At 41.6% G+C, this 20739-nt stretch overlaps 1 protein-coding gene across 2 annotated transcripts in view; it reads left to right on the top strand.

The window, feature by feature from the left end:
* Positions 1 to 20739, top strand: part of MGAT4D (MGAT4 family member D) — a 182735-nt gene that overhangs the window by 100860 nt on the left and 61136 nt on the right. For both annotated transcript variants that reach the window (XM_063458454.1, XM_063458453.1), the window contains 2 exons: positions 9673 to 9787; positions 18451 to 18581. In XM_063458454.1, the coding sequence (XP_063314524.1) occupies positions 9673 to 9787; positions 18451 to 18581 (246 nt within the window). The remainder of the gene's footprint in view (positions 1 to 9672; positions 9788 to 18450; positions 18582 to 20739) is intronic.

Genomic DNA, 20739 nt, shown 5'->3' with positions numbered 1-20739 from the left:
AATAGACTGCCTTCTAACAGCTGAATACATTCGTTTTGATCTCCTAATTCTAAGTTAAGTAAAGATTAATTTAATTCAGATGGTCACTACAGTAAAGATTGTCCCTATCGACTACTTTCCCACATGCTAGAGAAATGCATATGTTAAACCAAACATTGCCAGTACTGTAGAGAGACCAATGAGCCTCTAATGTAATGGTAACTGATTTAACAATAGAAGTTGATCGGTAGGGCTATAAACCGCTATCTATTTGAATTTATTGATTTCAACAACTAGTAGGTTATTTAAAACAACTTTTAGACAATTCCAAGTAAACGAAAAACAAAAAAAAAAAATCTTTACCTTTAAGTATGTCTTCTTTTGTGAGAGGGATATAAAATTTAACTTTTATTAGATCGTTAAAAATATAGAAGGGCCGGGGGGGGGGGCGTGGCCAGCAGAGCAGCACACCAGACGTGTTTATTTGGAGCTCCTGCTTCACGAATACAAAACCGACCCAAAAGCCACGAAAAAGCCGAACCGAGACCCGAAAAGCAAACAGCAACAAACACCAAACCCCCTGCAGAGATATGGGGAAAAAAAATAAGAAAATCACCCGCCCAGAGAGCTCCCACCAGCCCGACATTAGGCGCTCCTTTACAAGGCCGCAACCAGCTATGCAGGCCAAAATGGCGCCGAGCAGGCCCCACAGCGACAGTGATTCCGATTCCTCGGTGGAGAGGGAGGAATACCAGGCCGCAACCCCGACACCCGCGTTATACGGGTCGGAGACCTCGGACTCTGATGACTCACCCTCCACTAAAGGTGACATCAAGAAGCTCCTCATCGATCTCCGAGAGATGTGGAAATCTGACCTGGCCGGCGTAAAGACGGAGGTCGCTGGACTGAAAGGGCGCCTGGACACAATTGAAACCCGAGAGGGTAACAGAGACGACTCCCTGACGGACACCAAAAGGCAGGTAGAGGCACTGACACTTCAGCTGCAGGGGCTCACGCGCACGGTTACAATGATGGACACACGCCATCGTAAACGGAATGTCCGCATACGCGGAGCCCCTGAGGATATAGACTCTGAGGCCCTACTGGACTACTCAAACCAAGTGGCAGCGGCTATGGGAGCAAAACCTGATGGAGACACAAGGCCGATAACGGCCGCGTTTCGAATCCGGAAATCCCCGACCGCCCCAGCGGATGCCTCAAGAGATATAATAGCCGTTACCCGAAACGTCGCAGTTAAAACGGCGATGATGGCCTACTCCAGGAAAACCCCCACCGTTACCGTGGACAACCACCAAGTAAGAGTCTTCACAGACATCCCATTTACTACACTGCTCGAGCGGAGGAAACTCTCGCCGATCACCCAACAACTGCGAGACAAGGGAATCCGGTACCGGTGGGGCGCAACAGGCACATTGGTGGTCCCACAAAAGGACTCAATACTCACGTTGTCCGCAGACGAAGACCCGGCAGGATTTCTCCAGACCCTCCAGTTACAGCAGCAGACACCCATGGAGGGGGAATCAGAGAACCGGGAGGACAAGAACCGAGGAAGCGTCGGCAAGGCTGAGAGGAAACGGAGCAGACAGCACTCATACAACCCCCCACAGACCTAAACGAGCAGGGGACTTACGACTCCTACCGCAAACCAGCTGCACGGCTGCAAAAGACCTATGGGGAATTTAAGGCAATGACAGCAGATAGAGACTCTGAGCCAGGACTTTATACTTTATAGTTTTGCATTCCTTACTTTACAAATTATTATGATTTCCTTTATGATGTTTCCTTTATTTGCATTTTACTTTAATATTATATTTACACGGGGCATACAGCTAAGGGAGGGGAGTCTTGGTGCGAAAGGTATAGGCGATTCTTTCTCGGGCATCAGAGACCGCCAGCCTGACCCAATAGGCCACCGCCAGCGGATACATGCACCCAATAGGCTATTATCCCTCGTTAAGATATTTCAATGGGAGTTGGCCAAACGGCACTACTGGATCCAATAAACACTGTACATAGTATCTCATTCCATCTGGAGCACCCCATTGTAAGATGGCCCGACACTAGAAGCGCTATATTGTCAGTTAACCAGGGGTCATCAGATCAGTGGTAATCCATGATTTATGTCTCCCACCGTGGCTTGGATGCCGCACAATTACCAGACATGCGGACACGTAGACGTAGCTACTTGTATTATGATCCCAATAGTTCCTAGTCTCGCAAACAGATAGGTCCTCAGCACAACCTTTCCCTTGGTTATACTGGCTACCAAGCTCTTTAATTTTCAGTGCAATGGGCCGGCAGCACCAGGCTGGGGATTCACCATGCATGCCTAACCTGCTAGAATTAAATGATCCGGCACCCGCATAGTACCCGCTACTCATCCTGCTTAGTAAATATGGCCGGGCAGACGGTTTCACTGTACAACGCCTTGATGTCTATGCCTTGCCTGATGTACCTAGACGCGCCACAACAGATACGCCGTATCCGAACAAATTTGCCCCCTTACATATCCTACCCTTTATTAATACTAGATATGCGCAACTAAGAATGTCTCACACCTATTTTCTCGTTATTAATTATTAATTTTTATGTCTAGATAGACTCGCTTCTATGCCAACTTAGTTTTCACTAACCGCCTAAGCAGTATGATATTTGATTGTTTTCCTTACAAAAATGTGCAGTTTCTCTTTGAGACATGTAAAACTGGATACTTCTGTCACTAAGCAATGTCATGATTACTGATATCATTTGTATTATTTTGAAACACAACAAAAATAAAGAATTAAAAAAAAAAAAATATAGAAGGGGTAAATGAATAAATGAAAAATCAAAATCAATTCAAGAACAGTCCTTGCTGTTAGTAACAATTATAGCAGTGTAGAAATGCTGTAATAGTAGCAGTATGCTATATTTGGCAGTGATATTTAGTCGTCTATATATCAGTGTAGAGACATAATAGTAGCAGTGTACTGAATATTGCAATACTATTTGATACTTTGTATCACAGTGTTTTTGGTGAAACGGATACAAAATTAAAGAGGGGGGGGAGCAGAAATAATACAAGACTGACACTCCCAAGTCTAGAGTGAGAGTCCCTGTATTATAATGCTGTCAAGGGTGAGCGTCAAGTAAGTAAATCTGAATCCGAAGAGATAAATGCTCCTAAATCTAAAATAAGGATCGCTATTGCCTTCGAGGGCACACTTTAACAAAAGACTGCTCTGTATCTAAACCCCCCCCTGCTGCTACTACTGCTAATAAAGAAAACCGTTTCTGCTACTGAATAATTCACAGAGAAAAGTATTGAATAGGGAGGACTGTGTAATCGTTGAAACGCGGATGCTATTTCATTATAGTGTCGGCTAGCCGTTTACAGTTCGCGGAAGTGAAAGCCGGAAATAATGTCTCAAGTGAGTGTCCTAAGCCCCTTTTGTTTTTCTGTTTTTTGTTTACTTGGAATTCACTGTTTAGAGGTTATCCTCCACTTTTTCATACTACCTTAGGGTGTCTCCAATGAAGGCTCAATATATATTTTTTTCCTTTTTAACTTTTAGACAATAGTCCCCTATCCAGTGCCCTCGAAAGCAATTTAGGACTTCAGTTTCACCTGGTTATATGGGTGTATCCTTCTAAAACCTTGTCTTATAATAGTATGTTACAAATAGTTGTAACACTTTGGGAAACCTTAACCCCTTAAGGACACGACATGTGTGACATGTCATGATTCCCTTTTATTCCAGAAGTTTGGTCCTTAAGGGGTTAACCATCACACTGGCTCTCTGTCCACCAGGACCCTATATACAGTGAGATAACTTGATACATTTGTCGCTATATTGCTTTACTTTATTAAAAGTGTGGCATTCAGCAGCTTCTTTGGGTATTGGATATATTTTCCTCATTAATTTTATCTACGGTATTTGACTGATTTTTAACTTATTAATGAAGGCGAAGTTGTATTTTCACTTTTCATTGTCTTGATTATCTGTTTTCTATTACGGAACTTCTAGACACTAAAGTCACCAGAAAAACTATAGCTTATTGCATTTGTTCTGGTGAGTAGAATCATTACCTTCAGGCTTTTTGCTGTCTTTTCAGAGAAAATGCAGTGTTTACATTACAGCCTAGTGATACCTCCATTGGCCACTCATCATAACTCCCCTCTATAAAATCACACACATACAGTGGTGTATTTTGGATTGGTGCTTCCCTAGGCATGACAAACTCTTGCACCCCTCTAATTTAAAATGATCCCTTCCTGGTAAGTCCACACCTCTTCCTGTTAACGAACACACATTTTGACTGACAGACACACACTCTCACGGACCAGCACACACTCAGATACACTGACGCGCACACACACTCACTGATTTGACACAATCTGACATACACAATCATTCAGACATGCAGACAGACGCGCACATGCAGTCACATTCACTCACAGACACACTGACCGATACACACAAACACTCACTAATATTCACTGACAAACACACACAGTTTCCCCCAACACTCACAATAATTTTTTTTTCTATTTAAACCCACTCCGCCTCCCTACTTTTGGGAGAGCTGAGTGGATTATTTACCTGGGGTCCAGTGGGGCTGCTGGGCATGCGGGCTGGCAGGCTTGCAGGCAGGTAAGCTGCCAAAGTAGGTGGTGAGGGAGCTGGGAGGAGAGCCCAAAGGTGGCCCATGGAAAGTGCCGCCCAAGGCAAATGCCTTGTTGGCCTCGCAGTACATACAGCCCTGCACACATACTGCAATGCAGTGTTCAAACCAAAGTATAAATTACACTGGGAAAATTTGGATGCCACAGGAATTAATTTTTTAAAAATGTGTTCTCACCGATGTTTTAGTTATAGGTCATTCATTTTTTTTTTTTTTTTTTTTTTTATTTTACACAAGCTTTTCTTATTAGATTTTTCCTAACATTTTAATAATCTGAAGGAAACCATTAAGATTTGTAGAACATGACGTGATATTTCTAAATATAGTAATGAGTCATTTCATGCCTGTTCAGACTCTTATTTGTTCTATGATAAATTTTACATCGTCGGTCATGTTTTTTATTTATTTGGAGACCCTCTATATTTTACAATCGGTTCTCATTCATTTTTTTTTTTATTTTTTTTTGTGTGTGTAATATCGGTGACAACCTCTTATTACACCACAAAGCTCTACTCATTCAGACTTTAATTGCCACCTGTTCTGTAAAAGAGAAGTGCTCCCATAGCATTTGTTAATGCGTTACATTAGATCCTCCTTCTCTGCTTCTGAATTAATCAATACAGGATTGAATGGCTTTGCAGACTGCTTTCTGTTTTTCACTATTCCAAGTTCCCATAATCACTTGGTTCCCAGGAGATTTTGGGAGTGTCTCAGGCTTTCAGCCAAGCAGTCAGATAATGATTCAACTGACAGATGAGTATAAAAGTGAGGAACCCTATCCACCCGCTAACAACTGAGATTCCAATTTAGATTTTATCTTTAAGATAACCAAAACCGCCCATGAAGGCAACTATGGGACAGGACACTGATTATTACCTCCCAGGGGTAGAAATAGAAATATACCCTATAGTTAATTTGTCCTATTTAGCAACAGTTAATTGCGTCCAGTTTTTGTTCTTGGTTATTTAGCCAATTCTTTTATAGTTTGTGTAATCAAACAAAAAATAAAATATCACTCCTTTAATAAAAATTTACTTTAGTGACCTACCTAGAAATGTGTCTTCCACATTAAAAGAAGAAAAGTGGTATTTCCGTGACATACGGTTTTCGCATTCTGGCAACATTATATTAACATTGTTTGTCTCTGTATACACGGGGAAAGCAGAATTTGGGATGCACTGACCAAAGATTTTATTTATTTATGGTGCTCCTTACAGTACTTTGATATATACAAATTACACAAATTTGTATCTGCGAACACAAAATACTATATATCATTTCTGATCTTTCAAGGCTACTTAAAACTACCTCCAAGTAAAATATATGGGGATGTAGTCGCACTGTATGTCTTTATTAGTTTAGTGAGTGATATTCATATGTTTAGTAAAAAAGGAAAAAATAAAAAACAAATGGAAAAAAACTGTTATCCACCACAAAGTGATAATAATTAAAAAATACAAACTGTATAACGTAGATGTGTTCTACCTTAGATATATATAAAATTAAGATGAATTCAGGCGTATCTCCCTTAATATTAGGGAACTAGTGAAGTATGAGGGACCTCCAGCGATGCAATTCTGGATAGAAAGTAGTAAATCTTCTTGCCCACACAAAATAAAAGGAAAAAATAGTGCAGATTGCATAAAAATGTAACAATGTATTATATATATTGCACTCACAATGTTTCAAAGCAAAGACAGCATGTCTCCACACCAAGGTGGTATCCACGTGTGCCAGACAATAAAATCACAGCAAAAAGATAAAATAAAAGTTCATATGAACAAAATAAACAACTCAAACGCGTTTCGTCCTCTTCTGGACTTCCTCAGGGATGTATGACTCCAATCCGAAGTAGGTTCTACTTGTATATCCGCCAGGAAATGGAAATTATTGATCGCAGGTGATGGCGTGCGTTCCACCTTGGAACGCATTCATTACTTCCGGGTGACGTCACTTCCGGTATAACGAACCAAGTAAATCCTCTATACCAAATGTTTATTAATAGCAATGGCAAGCAGATCTCGTTTTAATATAATAAAAGAATATCAATACAAAGCATATTAATCTTGTGGCAATACAATATACTACTATATAAGTATTGAGCATTTCAATGCTGAGTACTCAAACCTTTTAAACAATAATTTGACATGAATTAAATATTTACTATGTCCTTTATGTCAAATAACTGAAAATATCAATGCTAAGGGAAATACTTATATATTAATCAGAATGAGTGTATAAATGAAAATGCATAGACCTGCCTAATTGCAGGTATAAATGTACATATATCTTTATATCTAAAAAAAATATATAAAAAAGGAAGAAAGAGAGTATGTCCAGAATATGTGAATAAATGTTATAATTGTGGAGGAGACTTGCTATTGTCATGCTCAACACCTTTACATAAAGTCACAAATGTATACAGGTCGACAACAAACAAATTCTTTTATAATACATCAGTATCCAAAGCATCAAAATTCTAGAATGAGCTAAGTGATCTATCTGTAATTGGAAAACAAGTATTAGTTTCATCCATAGAAACTCATTATATATTTGTATCTGGATATATTACAAAGTGCAATGGACACAGAGAGAAAGACAGATTATAAAAAGAAAAAAGAACAAAACCCAGGAACAACAAGAGATCAAATAAGCCCAGCTAAGTCTATTTATTGATTTAAACCATATTTTAAAGTCTTTAAATTAAAGATCCACTGGGCCTCTTTGGTATTTAGCGAGGTCTCAATATTTCCTCTTCTCCAGTGTTTTTCTATTTAGTCTATCCCAATTGCTAGGAATGTATTCCATTAAAACTGAGGACAGAAGGTACAGACAGAAGGTACAGACATTGTACCTTCTGTCCTCAGTTTCAATGGAATACATTCCTAGCAACTGGGATAGACAAAATCGAAAAAAAACACGGGAGAGGAGGAAATATTAAGACCTCGCTAAATACGCCTGAATTCATCTTAATTTTATATACGGTATATATCTAAGGTAGAACACATCTATGTTATGCAGTTTGTAGTTTTGTATTTTTTCATTATCATCACTTTGTGGTGGCTAAGTTTATTTTTTTTTTCCTTTGTTTTTTTTTCCCTTTTTTACTATTGTATCTTGAGTGTCTGTAAGGGAACACTTTAAAACCTCCAGTACTCTGTGTAATACATAGCACCAAACGTTAACACTTAGTTTTTTTGTATATTCATATGTTTGTTTAAAATGTTTGCTCTATTGATTTGCACGATTGCACTTTAATTTCTGAGCATCATGGGAAATTTAATAATTACATCTGTGGGTGCCAAGGAATGTCCTCACTGTCATATGTCTTTGACCTATTGCCAACCCAACCCAACCCAAAAAATAAAAACTCCTGCTTATTAAAATGTTTTTCAAATGGTTCATAAATCTGCAAGATACTTTAGTGGAACACTGAGTACTGCCTGGTGAATTATTTATGCCAGTGGAAAGGGAGGCACAGCTGTAAAGCCACTTTCACCTCTGAAATAATGCTTTATCCAGAGGTGTGTACTAACTTGTAAACAGTCAGGAATATATATGCTCGGTTCCATGTGCAATTATTATAGGATATGGATAGTTTAAACTTAAAGGGACACTATAGGCACCAAAACAGCTTTAGATTGTATATAGATTGTGCCCCTGCAGTATCACTGCTCAAATATCTGCCTACTAGGTGTTCGATAACTTTATGCAGCCCTAGTCACACTTCCCTACATGTAACTTGCACAGCCTTCCTAACCACTTCCTGTAAAAATAAATCTCTAATGTTTATATTTCCTTTATAGTACATTCTGTTTAATTTAGAATTTCACCTGTTAATGAGCTTCTTGACCCTGCAGGAGACTCTTGTGTGTGATTAAAGTTTAACCCCTTAAGGACCAAACTTCTGGAATAAAAGGGAATCATGACATGTCACACATGTCATGTGTCCTTAAGGGGTTAAGTTACAGAGCATAAGATAAAACCATCTGATTTAAAATGAAACCATTTTGTTCTTGCAGGCTGTGCGAGTCCCAGCCAGGGGAGGTGTAGCCAAGGTTACATAATCAGAAACAAAAATAATTCCTAAATGGCAGAGAATTGAGCAGTGAGACTGCAGGTGCATCATTTATCCAGTAAAACTGCTTTATTAAGCTAAAGTTGTTTTGATGCCTATAGTGTCCATTTAGATTCTGTAAGGTCCTGCAATCATGTGGGAGGAAAAAAATGGATTGCTTGTTTGTAGGTGTCAATTGTGCAGAATAAATACTTGAAAACAATGAGTCTGTGGATTGACACTACATAAAGAATATAAATTGTGCTTTCCAAAACAGAACATTGTTAAATTAGTGTTGCCAAGCATTAATGCACTTTGTTCTACACTATGTTACTCTTGAGTAAACCGAAAAAATGTGTGTGTGTGTGTGTGTGTGTGTGTATTAAGTTTCAACAGACCATGATATATGGACCCTGTAATGTATTGCCTTTATTGACGTTTTTTATGAGCGATATTGAGGTATTGTGTAACAAATCAGGAAAATTGACCCATGTTTGTTATAAATCAGGAACAAAGACGTGGTTTTGCAAATCCAAGGACAATACATACCAGCCAATAACCTGTGTACATGGTGTATGATCAGACATGAAGAACTGTTCATAGATTTACATCTGCAATGTCTCCCTTTAACAGGTTGCTAATAGACCCAGTAAGAGGGGAAGTATTATTGTATATTATATATGCAATGTATAAAATATTTGATATTCTAGTCTATTTTCCTTTTGTGAGTGGTAACTCTTACGCACTCCCCGATCACTGGAACAGTTGTTTTGTGTGTTTGTGCTTTGCTTTGTTTTTTTGTTTCTTTGACTATGCAAGACTTTAATGAACCTGCTACTATATTTTGCAGAGATGCACATGGCTTGCTTTGTACTTGTGTAAGTCTATATTATTAAATATTTATATTATAATTCTTTGTGGTTGACAGAATTTTGTTTCTTTCTTTCTAGTTAGAAGATGACATTATTGCAAAACCACAGTTCTACCAGTTTATGAAAAGCTTTGCAACACATCAGTCATCTGATGACTGGATGATTCTTGAGTTCTCTCAGCTTGGATTCATTGGTAGGTTGGACGTTTAACTGTATAGATTAATTTATGTGCTGTGATCACTACTTTGTACTTCTTCCTTAAAGATGCCAACATGAACTGTTTGACTTTTATTTGTATTTTATTTTTATTAGCATTCGCAACCCTGTCGAATTCAGTTTTGAACTAAATGAGTCAGACATTCCATTTTAACCAGTGTTAATCAATTATCAGTGATGGACTAGATCAGCAATTGCACCATTGAAGGGACACAATAGGCAGTGGCGTACACACGATACATGGGGCCCCGGTGCGAAAACTGATCTGTGGCGCAACACATGGCGGCGGGCACCTGGTTGCCGGACTGCGACCCCTGCGACCGTGGTACACATATACTTAAACTTAAAGGACACATATACTTAAAGGACCACATATACACATATACTTAAAGGACCACTATAGGCACCCAGACCACTTCAGCTCAATGAGGTGGTCTGGGTGCCAGGTCCCTCTAGTTTTAACCCTGCAGCTGAAAACATAGCAGTTTTAGAGAAACTGATATGTTTCACTGAGGGTTAATCCAGCCTTTAGTAGCTGTCTCGCTGACAGTCGCTAGAGGCGATTCCGCAATTCTCACTGTGAAAATCACAGTAAGAAGACGCTGGACATCCATAGGAAAGCATTGAGTAATGCTTTCCTATGGGTGGTTTGAATGCGCTCGCGGCTCTTGCCATGCATGCTCATTCGGAGCTGAGAGGCTGATCAGGGCGGAGAGATCCCCAGCGCCAAGTGAGCCCGGTGCTGGAGAAAGGTAAGTGCGGAAGGGGTTTTAACCCCTTCAGCCCAGCGGGAGGAGGGCCCCAAGGGTGGAGCGGGGGGGGGAACCTAAGGACTAAGGAAAAAGAGTTTGTTTTCCTGGCACTATAGTGGTCCTTTAGTAACAAACATTCAGATACACATTTTTTTTTTTAATCCCCCAGCCTCCCTACCTTTGGGAGTGCTGAGGGGATTCCAGCTTTCCCTGGGATCCAGTGGGGCTGCTGGGCGGCCGAGCACTGATCCTCCTGTTCAACTCCCTCGCGCGCCACTTACTGATGCCGGAGTGACGTCATATTCTGGCTCCAGCATCACTGCGATGCACGCGAGGGAACTGGGCAGAGCGCTCAGGGGAGAATGCTCCCTCGCACGCACGCCCACAATCAACGCCTCTGGGGGCCCTGAGGTGGCCAGCTCCTGGGCCCCCCAGGAGAAGAGGCTGGCAAAATGCGGCCATGGCCGCACTGGCGTATATACCCGGGTCGCAGGGCGACTGGGCCCGGTTGCAGCTGCGACCCCTGCGACCGCGGTATGTACGCCAGTGACTATAGGCACGCAGACCACTTCAGCTCATTGAAGTGGTCTGGGTGCACTGTCTTTGTCCCTGTTCCCCCTTAGTCCTACAATGTTAAACATTGCAGTTTTTGAGAAACTGCAATGTTTACAATGAAGTGCTAAGATTTCCTCTAGTGGCTGTCTACCAGAGGAGTTTACCGGACTCTCGTTGGCCTAAATGACACTGGACATTCTCGCACTCTGCGTGAGGACATCCAGTGTCAGGGAAGTCCCCATAGGAAAGCATTGAAGCAATGCTTTCCAATGGGGACTGTCTAAGGCGCACTCGCGAATGTGCATTAGGTTGCCCCGTCAGAGGAGGCGGAGCTCCAACTCAGCGCCAAGGTAGATCGGCGCAGGAATCAGGTGAGTAAACCGTGTGTGATTTTTATTTTTTTTATAACCCTTTTTTGTGATGGAGTGGGGGTTGTGGTTGTGGTGGGGAGGGGTAAGAGGGCTCTGTAGTGTTAGGAATTCAGATTGTGTCTACACTATAAGAATCTCTTTAAAGAATCTAATGTGTCAAGGTTACTCCTCACTGACCTAGGCTATTGTTTGATAAATGTTAAGTTTCTCCTTGTAATATGAGTAGAAAAGGAGAAAAACACTGTCCTATGCTTAGATTATTCTTAAAATATAACTTTTAATAGTGGACTGAATAAAATACAAAAAATAAATGTAGAATAGACAATTACTTAATATATTAAACTTAAAATAAGTATTAAACCAATAGACAAAATGTCTTAGGCAGAATGTCTATGTAGACAGACCATAGGAGAGAATATCTTCACTGTGAATTTGAAGTTTCATGTAATAGTACGATATACAAATGTGTAAGGGCTTTTTTCTCTCAAAACCACACAAGTGAAGTCCAAACTATTAAAGTTGATAACATGTTTGGTAAAATAACATTGAAAACCATGTTTGAGTTCGGCATTAAGTTTTTAAGTCTGATACTTTCAGGAATATTATTTACTCATCCTTCCTTCAATGCATATATTATCGGCCTATGGTGACATATTAAAGGGCTACTCCAACCATCATTACCACATATGCTTTTAGAAGTGGTTATGGTGTTAGAAATCAATAAGTGCAGTGTCTGCTTGAAACTCTTTCTCAATGCTGAGATATTGGCACTTGTGTTCACAAAGCTAGTAAGACTTTGGCAGTCTGAAACTCTGTTCTGGACTGCCAGATGTTCATTCCATGTATAAAAGTACATTAAGGTGCATAAAATACTAAGCAGCCTGTATGTCCCCTCTCTTTTTGTGTGCAATCCTGCCGCCAACCAAATCAGCTGAATTTGTTTGTAATTTTCCTATTTCCTTCCCCACTCCCCCTTCCCTTGTCTGCTCAGAGGGAGTGCATTAATTATGCTGTTTGACCTTACAAACTTGATTTCTTAATACTACTAAAGCCACGTTTGTAACCCATTTTCCTGGCACTAGAGAATCCTACAGTGCCTAGCTGCCCTCCATCCCATTTTGCTGAAGGGGTTAAAACCCCTTCAGCTTCAGACACTTGCCTGAATCCAGCACTGGGGGGAAGACCGAATGAGCATGCACAGCAATGGCCGCGCGTGCATTAGAATTCCCCATAGGAAAGTATTTTTCAATGCTTTCCTATGGGGATTCCGGTGACGCTGGAGGTCCTCATGCATAGCGTAAGGACGTACAGCGTTGTTTAAGAACCCAGAAGTCCCTCTAGTAGCGGTCTGATAGGTACTAGAAGAGGACTTAACCCTGCAAGGTAATTATTGCCGTTTATAAAAACGGCAATAATTACACTTGCAGGGTTAAGGGTGATGGGAGTTGGCACCCAGACCACTCCAATGGGCAAAAGTGGTCTGGGTGCCTGGAGTGTCCCTTTTAGCTAAAGTTGTTTATGTGATTATAGTGTTCCTTTAATCCCAGGGAGGCACCGTGAGCATTGTTACGGTCTAAGTTAGATTGATTTCAGTTTCTACGTCTTGCACAGATATTTCCTTAAAATCCTCTGCACCCTCCATGATAATATGAGCCATAAAGTTAAAAGCGTATAAATTAGGCAGTCTCTAGGGACCTTCTTAACCTACACCGGTCAAAGGAGGAGCAGGATCGCTGGTTAGGTATCCCATTGACCTCCTACTGAACTCTCAAGAAGGGTGGCACTTGTTACTAGCAATCAAGCCACCACTAGATCAGAATGATTCTGACTTCCTATAGTGTATGTCCCCTTGTATCAGCTGGCTCAGAGGAGTCTCTTATATATTTAGTCTACTTGTCACACCTAAAGTGAGTCTCCACCAGGGCTACAAATACTGTATGGATGTGATTGGTGTGTATTTGTCTTTTTCTAAATCTGACCTCTCTCCTGCACAGATCCCACTCGGTCCCTGCACCCTCCCAAAAAAATAAAAGTATATAAGCGTTTCTTTTCACACCAATAAGAAGTTAAATATATGGAAGCGCTTCAGTAACAATTATTTAAAGGAACCCTCTGCCCAAATGGGCAAACCCATCCACCATAAAATCACTGTTTAGTAGATATGACCCCAATGAATTACATGCACAAATTTTTCATGCATGTATTCATTGGGTGTATATCGTAAAGCTTGTAAACTGTGTTGGGCTAGAGGCGTGAGTACTCAAGAGGTATGTCTGGTGCAGCCACAGACATCCGTGACGGCACTGGACATGACATGGGTCGAGATAGGGGCGTCAAACTCGGGGCAGCCCCGGGCGGCAAAACCTCTAGCAATGCCACTGGTTAAGGGACAAGGGACATTGCACCCAAACCACTTAAATGAGCTCAAGTGGTCTGGGTGCCTACAGTGTCCTTTTAGTTTTGATCATCTAACTGTTTAGTAAGTATCTCTCTAATTTAGTTCCCTAATAGAGCTCCCTAATTTGGTATCTTTAAATATGGCAATCTCACATACGTGTCTGAGTGTCTGCACCTATTGGCTAAAATGCTGGCAGGAGGGCTGCGCTCCACCTCCAAGATCTGGTTGCAGAGTTGCATGGGAGGGACTTTATATTGCCCGCGTTCCTTACTTTGCTTGCCCCTGTCTTACATCGGTCAGTTTAAAAAAAACAAACAAAAACAGCAACAGCGTGTACAGTACAGCAAATGGGATGTATTGTGACATTGTGGATTTTTAAAAGAAAATAAGTTATTGGAACCATTACGATTATTTATAAACACCAACATATTCCACAGTGCTGTACAATGGGTAAAACAAGAAAGGCAATTCAGTAAGTGAAGAAGGTTCGGCCCAAACATGCTTACAATCTAAAATGAACTAATCTATGTTTCATCCTAATAACAGAATGCACAGTGTAATAATTTGTATACATCTGGCAAATAACCATTTTCCATTCTCTCTCCCCTTCCCTTCCCTTCCCACCTGTTTGCGTTCTCCATTTTTAACCACTTGAGTGACATGTTATGGCCATCACAACAAAGAATTTGAGTAACTGTGAAGGGGATAATAAATATACCTTTGCTCTAACAGAAATCTAGCCCAATTTTTACCTGTTTGCAAACTACCCAAAATTTCAACTGTACAAAGAAAGTGAGTGGGGTAGGGCTATTCTGATAATTTTAGGTGACATACGAATAACAATGTATGCAAACAAAATGTAAACTTAGAACAATACACCGTATTTATACAGGCTAACTTCAAAATTAATTTATTGTAGTATAAAGACCAATTACTGTGACTATTATTGCTGTGGAGCTCTTGTTTTACATAGCACACAATTAGAATAGAAAACTGTGTGTGTGTGTGTGTACTCATAGCAAGTGGTATGAGGTTGATGAACAAACCAGAGAAGTGGTTTAAAGTTAATATTAACAAACAAACATAAAAACCTCTTGCAGAAGTAGAATGGTTTCACCCCTCCCATTTTCTACAGTGAACTGGGAAAGCATGATATATTTACACAAAGGTGTAGACAGAGAACTGGTGAATATAAGACCGACTGAACATAAAAGAGAATTTATAGACCGAAAATAGAAAGCTTAACATACCCACTCACACATATAGGCATATACATAGATGCACTACATGTAATCACTTTACACCCCTATTAAATTTGCAGCTGGTGCAGACCATCTCATGGAATTTGGCAATGGGAAAATACAAATGTATGTATTTATAATGTACACTGTATCTTTTTTTTTTTTTCTGTTATTTCTTTTACATGAAAAATATTAAACCAGGGTCTCTGGGTGTTCTTATTGATCCATTTAAAAGAACACATATTGCAGTGGATATGGTGCTAATAGGCTTTTGGAGCCATCATATTATTGTGGGTTACAGTTAACCTGGCACCTCTGGCTTACCTAATGCTACAACTGTTTCCAAAGTAATAAATAAATAATTGATCATACACATAACATATATGTTTGTGCTTTGGGAGTTTAGTCTTGCTTACCTGCAATCCTCCGCTCCAGCGCCACTATTCCCTGAGCAGCCTGACCCCCCCACTTACTGTATTGCAAAGTTCCTCTTCCACATTTGCTTTGACAACTTTCTCCATATTTGCATAGCAGTGGTAGGATGATCACATCAGCTTATAGGCTCACCTTATCACTACTGCCCAGCTATGGACAAAATGTGATGCTGGTAATAGAGCAGTGGGACGTCCACATAAGGAGTACAGTGAATGGGGGGGCTGGGTCATGGGGGCCTTATGCTCAAATGGCTTGACTCAGAACAGTGTGTGGAGCCCTCCGCATACTAGTAACATATCTACTAGAATACGATTTAGTAGTTATGGTGCTTTGATTGCCACTTTAGCCATTAATTGCATTAACTATCATAGATTTTAAGTTTGTTTTTCTGATCATATTTTTTTTAAATTTATTTTTGTAGTGCTTGGTTAATTTCACATATAAACAGAGACATTGCAAAAGGTAACTTTAAAAAAACAAAAAACGTGCAGTTAGACATGTGATGTACTCTACTAGTTGATATTTTTTTGAAGTTATAATATCAAGATGTATATTCATGCTTGTAAATTAAAACCTAGGTAAATGATGGTAGATAGCTAGACACAAACTAAACATGCTGAGAGAGGTTAATAAAGCTTTAACAGCCCAAGTGGGTAACCTATTCGCAAGATGTGTGTAAAACCACAGCTTTTGTGATGTTGATCTTCCACATAGCAAGACACCCTTAGTGGTAAAAACGAAGGGGATCATTGGCTAAGAGACTGCAACATAATGTTACGGAAATAAAACTATTCAGGGGCTGTGCATACTTTTAACCCCACACCATCTCTTGTGGCTTGATGGGTCAGTCCAGGGCTAAAGACAAGAAAAGGGCCAGAGCAGAGTGTCGCCAAGCTGTGCGGCAGCCACCAAATTTAGTTTGCAGGCTCCTAGAACTTGATTAAGATTGCTTCTGTCACCACGTGTCGTTGAGTACCCTCCTCTCCGCTGTCGCTGTTGGGGGGCATGCTGCTGTGGCGTTATTGCCTCTCCAGCACCTTCTACCGACCTCTCTGATACTCGCCTCCAAAATGCTGCACAGAGCTGATTTATTCAAGCCAGTAGTCTGCAACCGTGATGTGTGGGATCGGCGTTGTTTGCAGGAGCCGTCATAGCGCAGGCAGCTGCCAATTTGGGTAAGTGGAGTTGCATTGCTTACTTCCGCCTGTGCTCATTCAGCGGGGTCTGTGTGTGTAGGCCAAGATATATAGAGTTGCCATGGGGGAACAAGATGACCCCCGCCGGTCAAAAGGTGGGTAGGATCTGCAATGCCCTAAAGGACTTCGAAGTTGGGAGACTGGCCGCATGTTCCGTTCCGCATAAACTGCTAGGCCGCAAGACAGACCTGCCTCTACGAGTGTGTCTGGAGAGGCTATGGTGCCCCTACCCCGTTCCCCCTGAGAGCTCCATGGGGTGGGTAAATAAGGTACGCGGTTAGCTCAGCTATGGTGCTTAAAGGGGTTAAAGTCGGCCACTTGCTCGGAGCTCCGGGTGGATGCGACTTCTCCGCATGGTGGTCCAGCTCCACCCCCCTTCTAATCATATATTAGTAGCCATGTGATACAATGATAAGACAGTGATAGTTGCAATGTATTTTTGTTTAAACTTGTTGAGGAATGAATAGAATGACAGATGTTTATTGCATGCTAGAACATGGATAGCATGTAGAAAGTGAACATACAAGAGATAAACCAGTGAATACTGGGAAACCTAGAAAAAGGGAAATTAAATGACCGGTAGTACTGAAGCAGATATAGAGGAGAAAGCTATATGGGACGGGGTGTAATACTGAGGAGGTGAAAACTAACAGCTGAAAAACATGATTGTGGCATTATCTGATTGTGAAGTGGGGACTGTGTGAAACGAGATGGAAGCAGTACTAATAAAAAATAAAACAAAAGTCCTGCGCTCAAACTCCCACTACTCTTGGGCGGCCAAAACCAAAGAAAAAAGTTGCCTGTGCTCTTTCCCAAATCCCCTATGTATATTTAAACAAATGGAAGTTATTTAGTTACTCCAATGGCCTTTAGAGGGAATGCCCACCTGCCACGTCAAGGCAAACCTCTTAGGTGGATCCTACACTGACCAGTCACGTTGCTTCCTTGAGCTTCTGGCAAAGATATCTCTGAGACAGAAAGGGGTATTTTTATTTTTTTATATACACCCCTACATGCCTATTAACCCTGAATAGGGAACACGTGGTGGGCGGCAGCATTGTAACACATCTGTCTGATACAAAAGTGAATACAAATACAAAAACATTTCCTGCGCTCAAACTCCCACTACTCTTGGGCGGCAGCAACGACCATAATACGCATCAGCTGGTAGTAGTGGCAGCAAGGAGAAGAATGGGGACATGAAATTGAGAGGAGTACAATAGACCTGAATATGAAGGAGGAAATAATCAGATATGGGTACGGAAATGTAATAGAATGAAGAGGGGGGAAACAAACTCGAAGAATGGAAATTAAATGTGCACAGTGGGCCATGAAGATAGAGGGAATAGGAAACTGAAATGAGGACGTAACAAAAATGGGATTTAGACTTTGGAACCTAATCGGCAGTTTGCTGTAGTTGTCATGTGTTTGCTTGTTGCTATAATAGAATTTATACTATTTAAACCATCAATAATAAACCCAGTTCTGGAAAGGTTTCAGATCCTTACATGTGGTTGCATTTGTTTCTAAATGTTGGAAAATAGGCGTTGTAGTGTAATCTGAGACTTCATGTGATGTTCATACCAAAAATACCAACTTGATCTTTGTACCTACATGCCATTTACACCACTCCCTTGAGACAATGCATCAATAAATAACAGTAGTATTGTTTTTGCTTTCTTTTTGTTCCAGGAAAGTTATTCAAATCAAAAGATCTGCCGTTTGTTACAGAATTTTTCTTGATGTTCTACAAAGATAAACCTATAGACTGGCTTCTTGATCATTTTCTGTGGGTGAAAGTGTGCAACCCTGAAAAAGATGCTGTAAGTGATATACCAGCACTCCTGTGTAGTATTGCAAGTAAAAGGAAATTCACTAGCCTATGCCTTTTATTAATAAGCTTTTCCAAATAATTCCAAAATAAAAACAAAGTAAAAAATGATTCAGTATTGTTGGTTAACTTTAATGGAGACTTCTGTAGATAATCAGTAGGACATTTTTTCCAAAAAATATTGAATCATTTGGAAAGCTTATTTAATTGAAGTCTTGATTGAAATTTTGGAATTATGTTTCCTACTTATTTTTTATTTTGTAACTACCATGTGCAAGGATTGGGCATTTGCACTTAACTATAGTACTTTGTTTAGCTATACAGCATTATACAGGATAATGTTTTACTATGTATGCCATATTGATTGCTTAGGAACAATGTGGGGTCATGAGGTCCTCAAAAAAACTTAGACTGGGCAATGCAATGGACTTCATTGGAAAAGACTGTATTGCTCCATAAGGAGTAGGCAAAGTTTCAACCCATTTCAAGATTTGAGAGATTCTGAGAAATAATAATTTTATTCTTGATCGTTAAATACTTGTATTAAGTTCAGCAATGCCATTTATAGGAATTACTGCAATTAATTGGCTTTAATGGCTTTTTAAATGCAAATTATAATGGATGATACATCTAGGTGGAATTATTGGAGGCTTTCAAAATAATACTTTTATATTTTTTGCCCTTCCACTGACTGTTTTCTGCACCCATTCTAGCGTCCGCTCAGTGGTCTGTCAGTGCAAGCGGCCCCGCCAGGCTTGCTTAGCACAGTGGCAGCATTTTTGGCGGCATAGGAGACGATGGTATGGTGTAAAATACTGAAACTGATCAAGTACTGATCAAGTCCCCCACTCCAAAGGCAAGGAGAAAAAGTCAGTAGTCTTGGAGCATGCATGTCAAACATGTGGCCCACAATGAGTATTCCAGGAAATTTCCCGGTAGGCCGCCTTCCTTGGGTCCTTTGTGCTGTGGGCCGCAGCCGATCGCATACTTCTGCGACTGGCCAGAGCGCATAAATATTCTTCCACGCCGGCTGACAGATATACGCATATAGCGTAGGGAGACCTGTAGTGTATTAAATGGTGGGGGGAGGGAGAAAGGTGTATTAGAGCGGTGGAAGCGAGGCAGTATATTAAATTGGGGGGGAGGGAGGTGGGGCAGTGTGTTGAATTGGAGTGGAGGGAGGTGGGGCAGTGTATTGAATTGGAGTGGAGGGAGGTGGGGCAGTGTATTGAATTGGAGGGGAGGGAGGTGGGGCAGTGTATTGAATTGGAGGGGAGGGAGGTGGGGCAGTGTATTGAATTGGAGGGGAGGGAGGTGGGGCAGTGTATTGAATTGGAGGGGAGGGAGGTGGGGCAGTGTATTGAATTGGAGGGGAGGGAGGTGGGGCTGTGTATTGAATTGGAGGGGAGGGAGGTGGGGCTGTGTATTGAATTGGAGGGGAGGGAGGTGGGGCAGTGTGTTGAATTGGAGGGGAGGGAGGGAGGTGGGGCAGTGTGTTGGGGGGAGGGAGGTGGGGCAGTGTGTTGGGGGGGAGGGAGGTGGGGCAGTGTGTTGGGGGGGAGGGAGGTGGGGCAGTGGATTGAATTGGGGGGAGAGAGGTGGGGCAGTGGATTGAATTGGGGGGAGAGAGGTGGGGCAGTGGATTGAATTGTGGGGGGGAGGGAGAGAGGTGGGGCAGTGGATTGAATTGTGGGGGGGAGGGAGAGAGGTGGGGCAGTGGATTGAATTGTGGGGGGGAGGGAGAGAGGTGGGGCAGTGGATTGAATTGTGGGGGGAGGGAGAGAGGTGGGGCAGTGGATTGAATTGTGGGGGGGAGGGAGAGAGGTGGGGCAGTGGATTGAATTGTGGGGGGGAGGGAGAGAGGTGGGGCAGTGGATTGAATTGTGGGGGGGAGGGAGAGAGGTGGGGCAGTGGATTGAATTGTGGGGGGGAGGGAGAGAGGTGGGGCAGTGGATTGAATTGTGGGGGGGAGGGAGAGAGGTGGGGCAGTGGATTGAATTGTGGGGGGGAGGGAGAGAGGTGGGGCAGTGGATTGAATTGTGGGGGGGAGGGAGAGAGGTGGGGCAGTGGATTGAATTGTGGGGGGGAGGGAGAGAGGTGGGGCAGTGGATTGAATTGTGGGGGGGAGGGAGAGAGGTGGGGCAGTGGAT

Source organism: Pelobates fuscus, chromosome 6, assembly GCF_036172605.1.
Source record: "Pelobates fuscus isolate aPelFus1 chromosome 6, aPelFus1.pri, whole genome shotgun sequence".
In the NCBI taxonomy this organism is placed as follows: Eukaryota; Metazoa; Chordata; class Amphibia; order Anura; family Pelobatidae; genus Pelobates; species Pelobates fuscus.
This window is presented reverse-complemented; position numbering and strand designations above follow the sequence as displayed.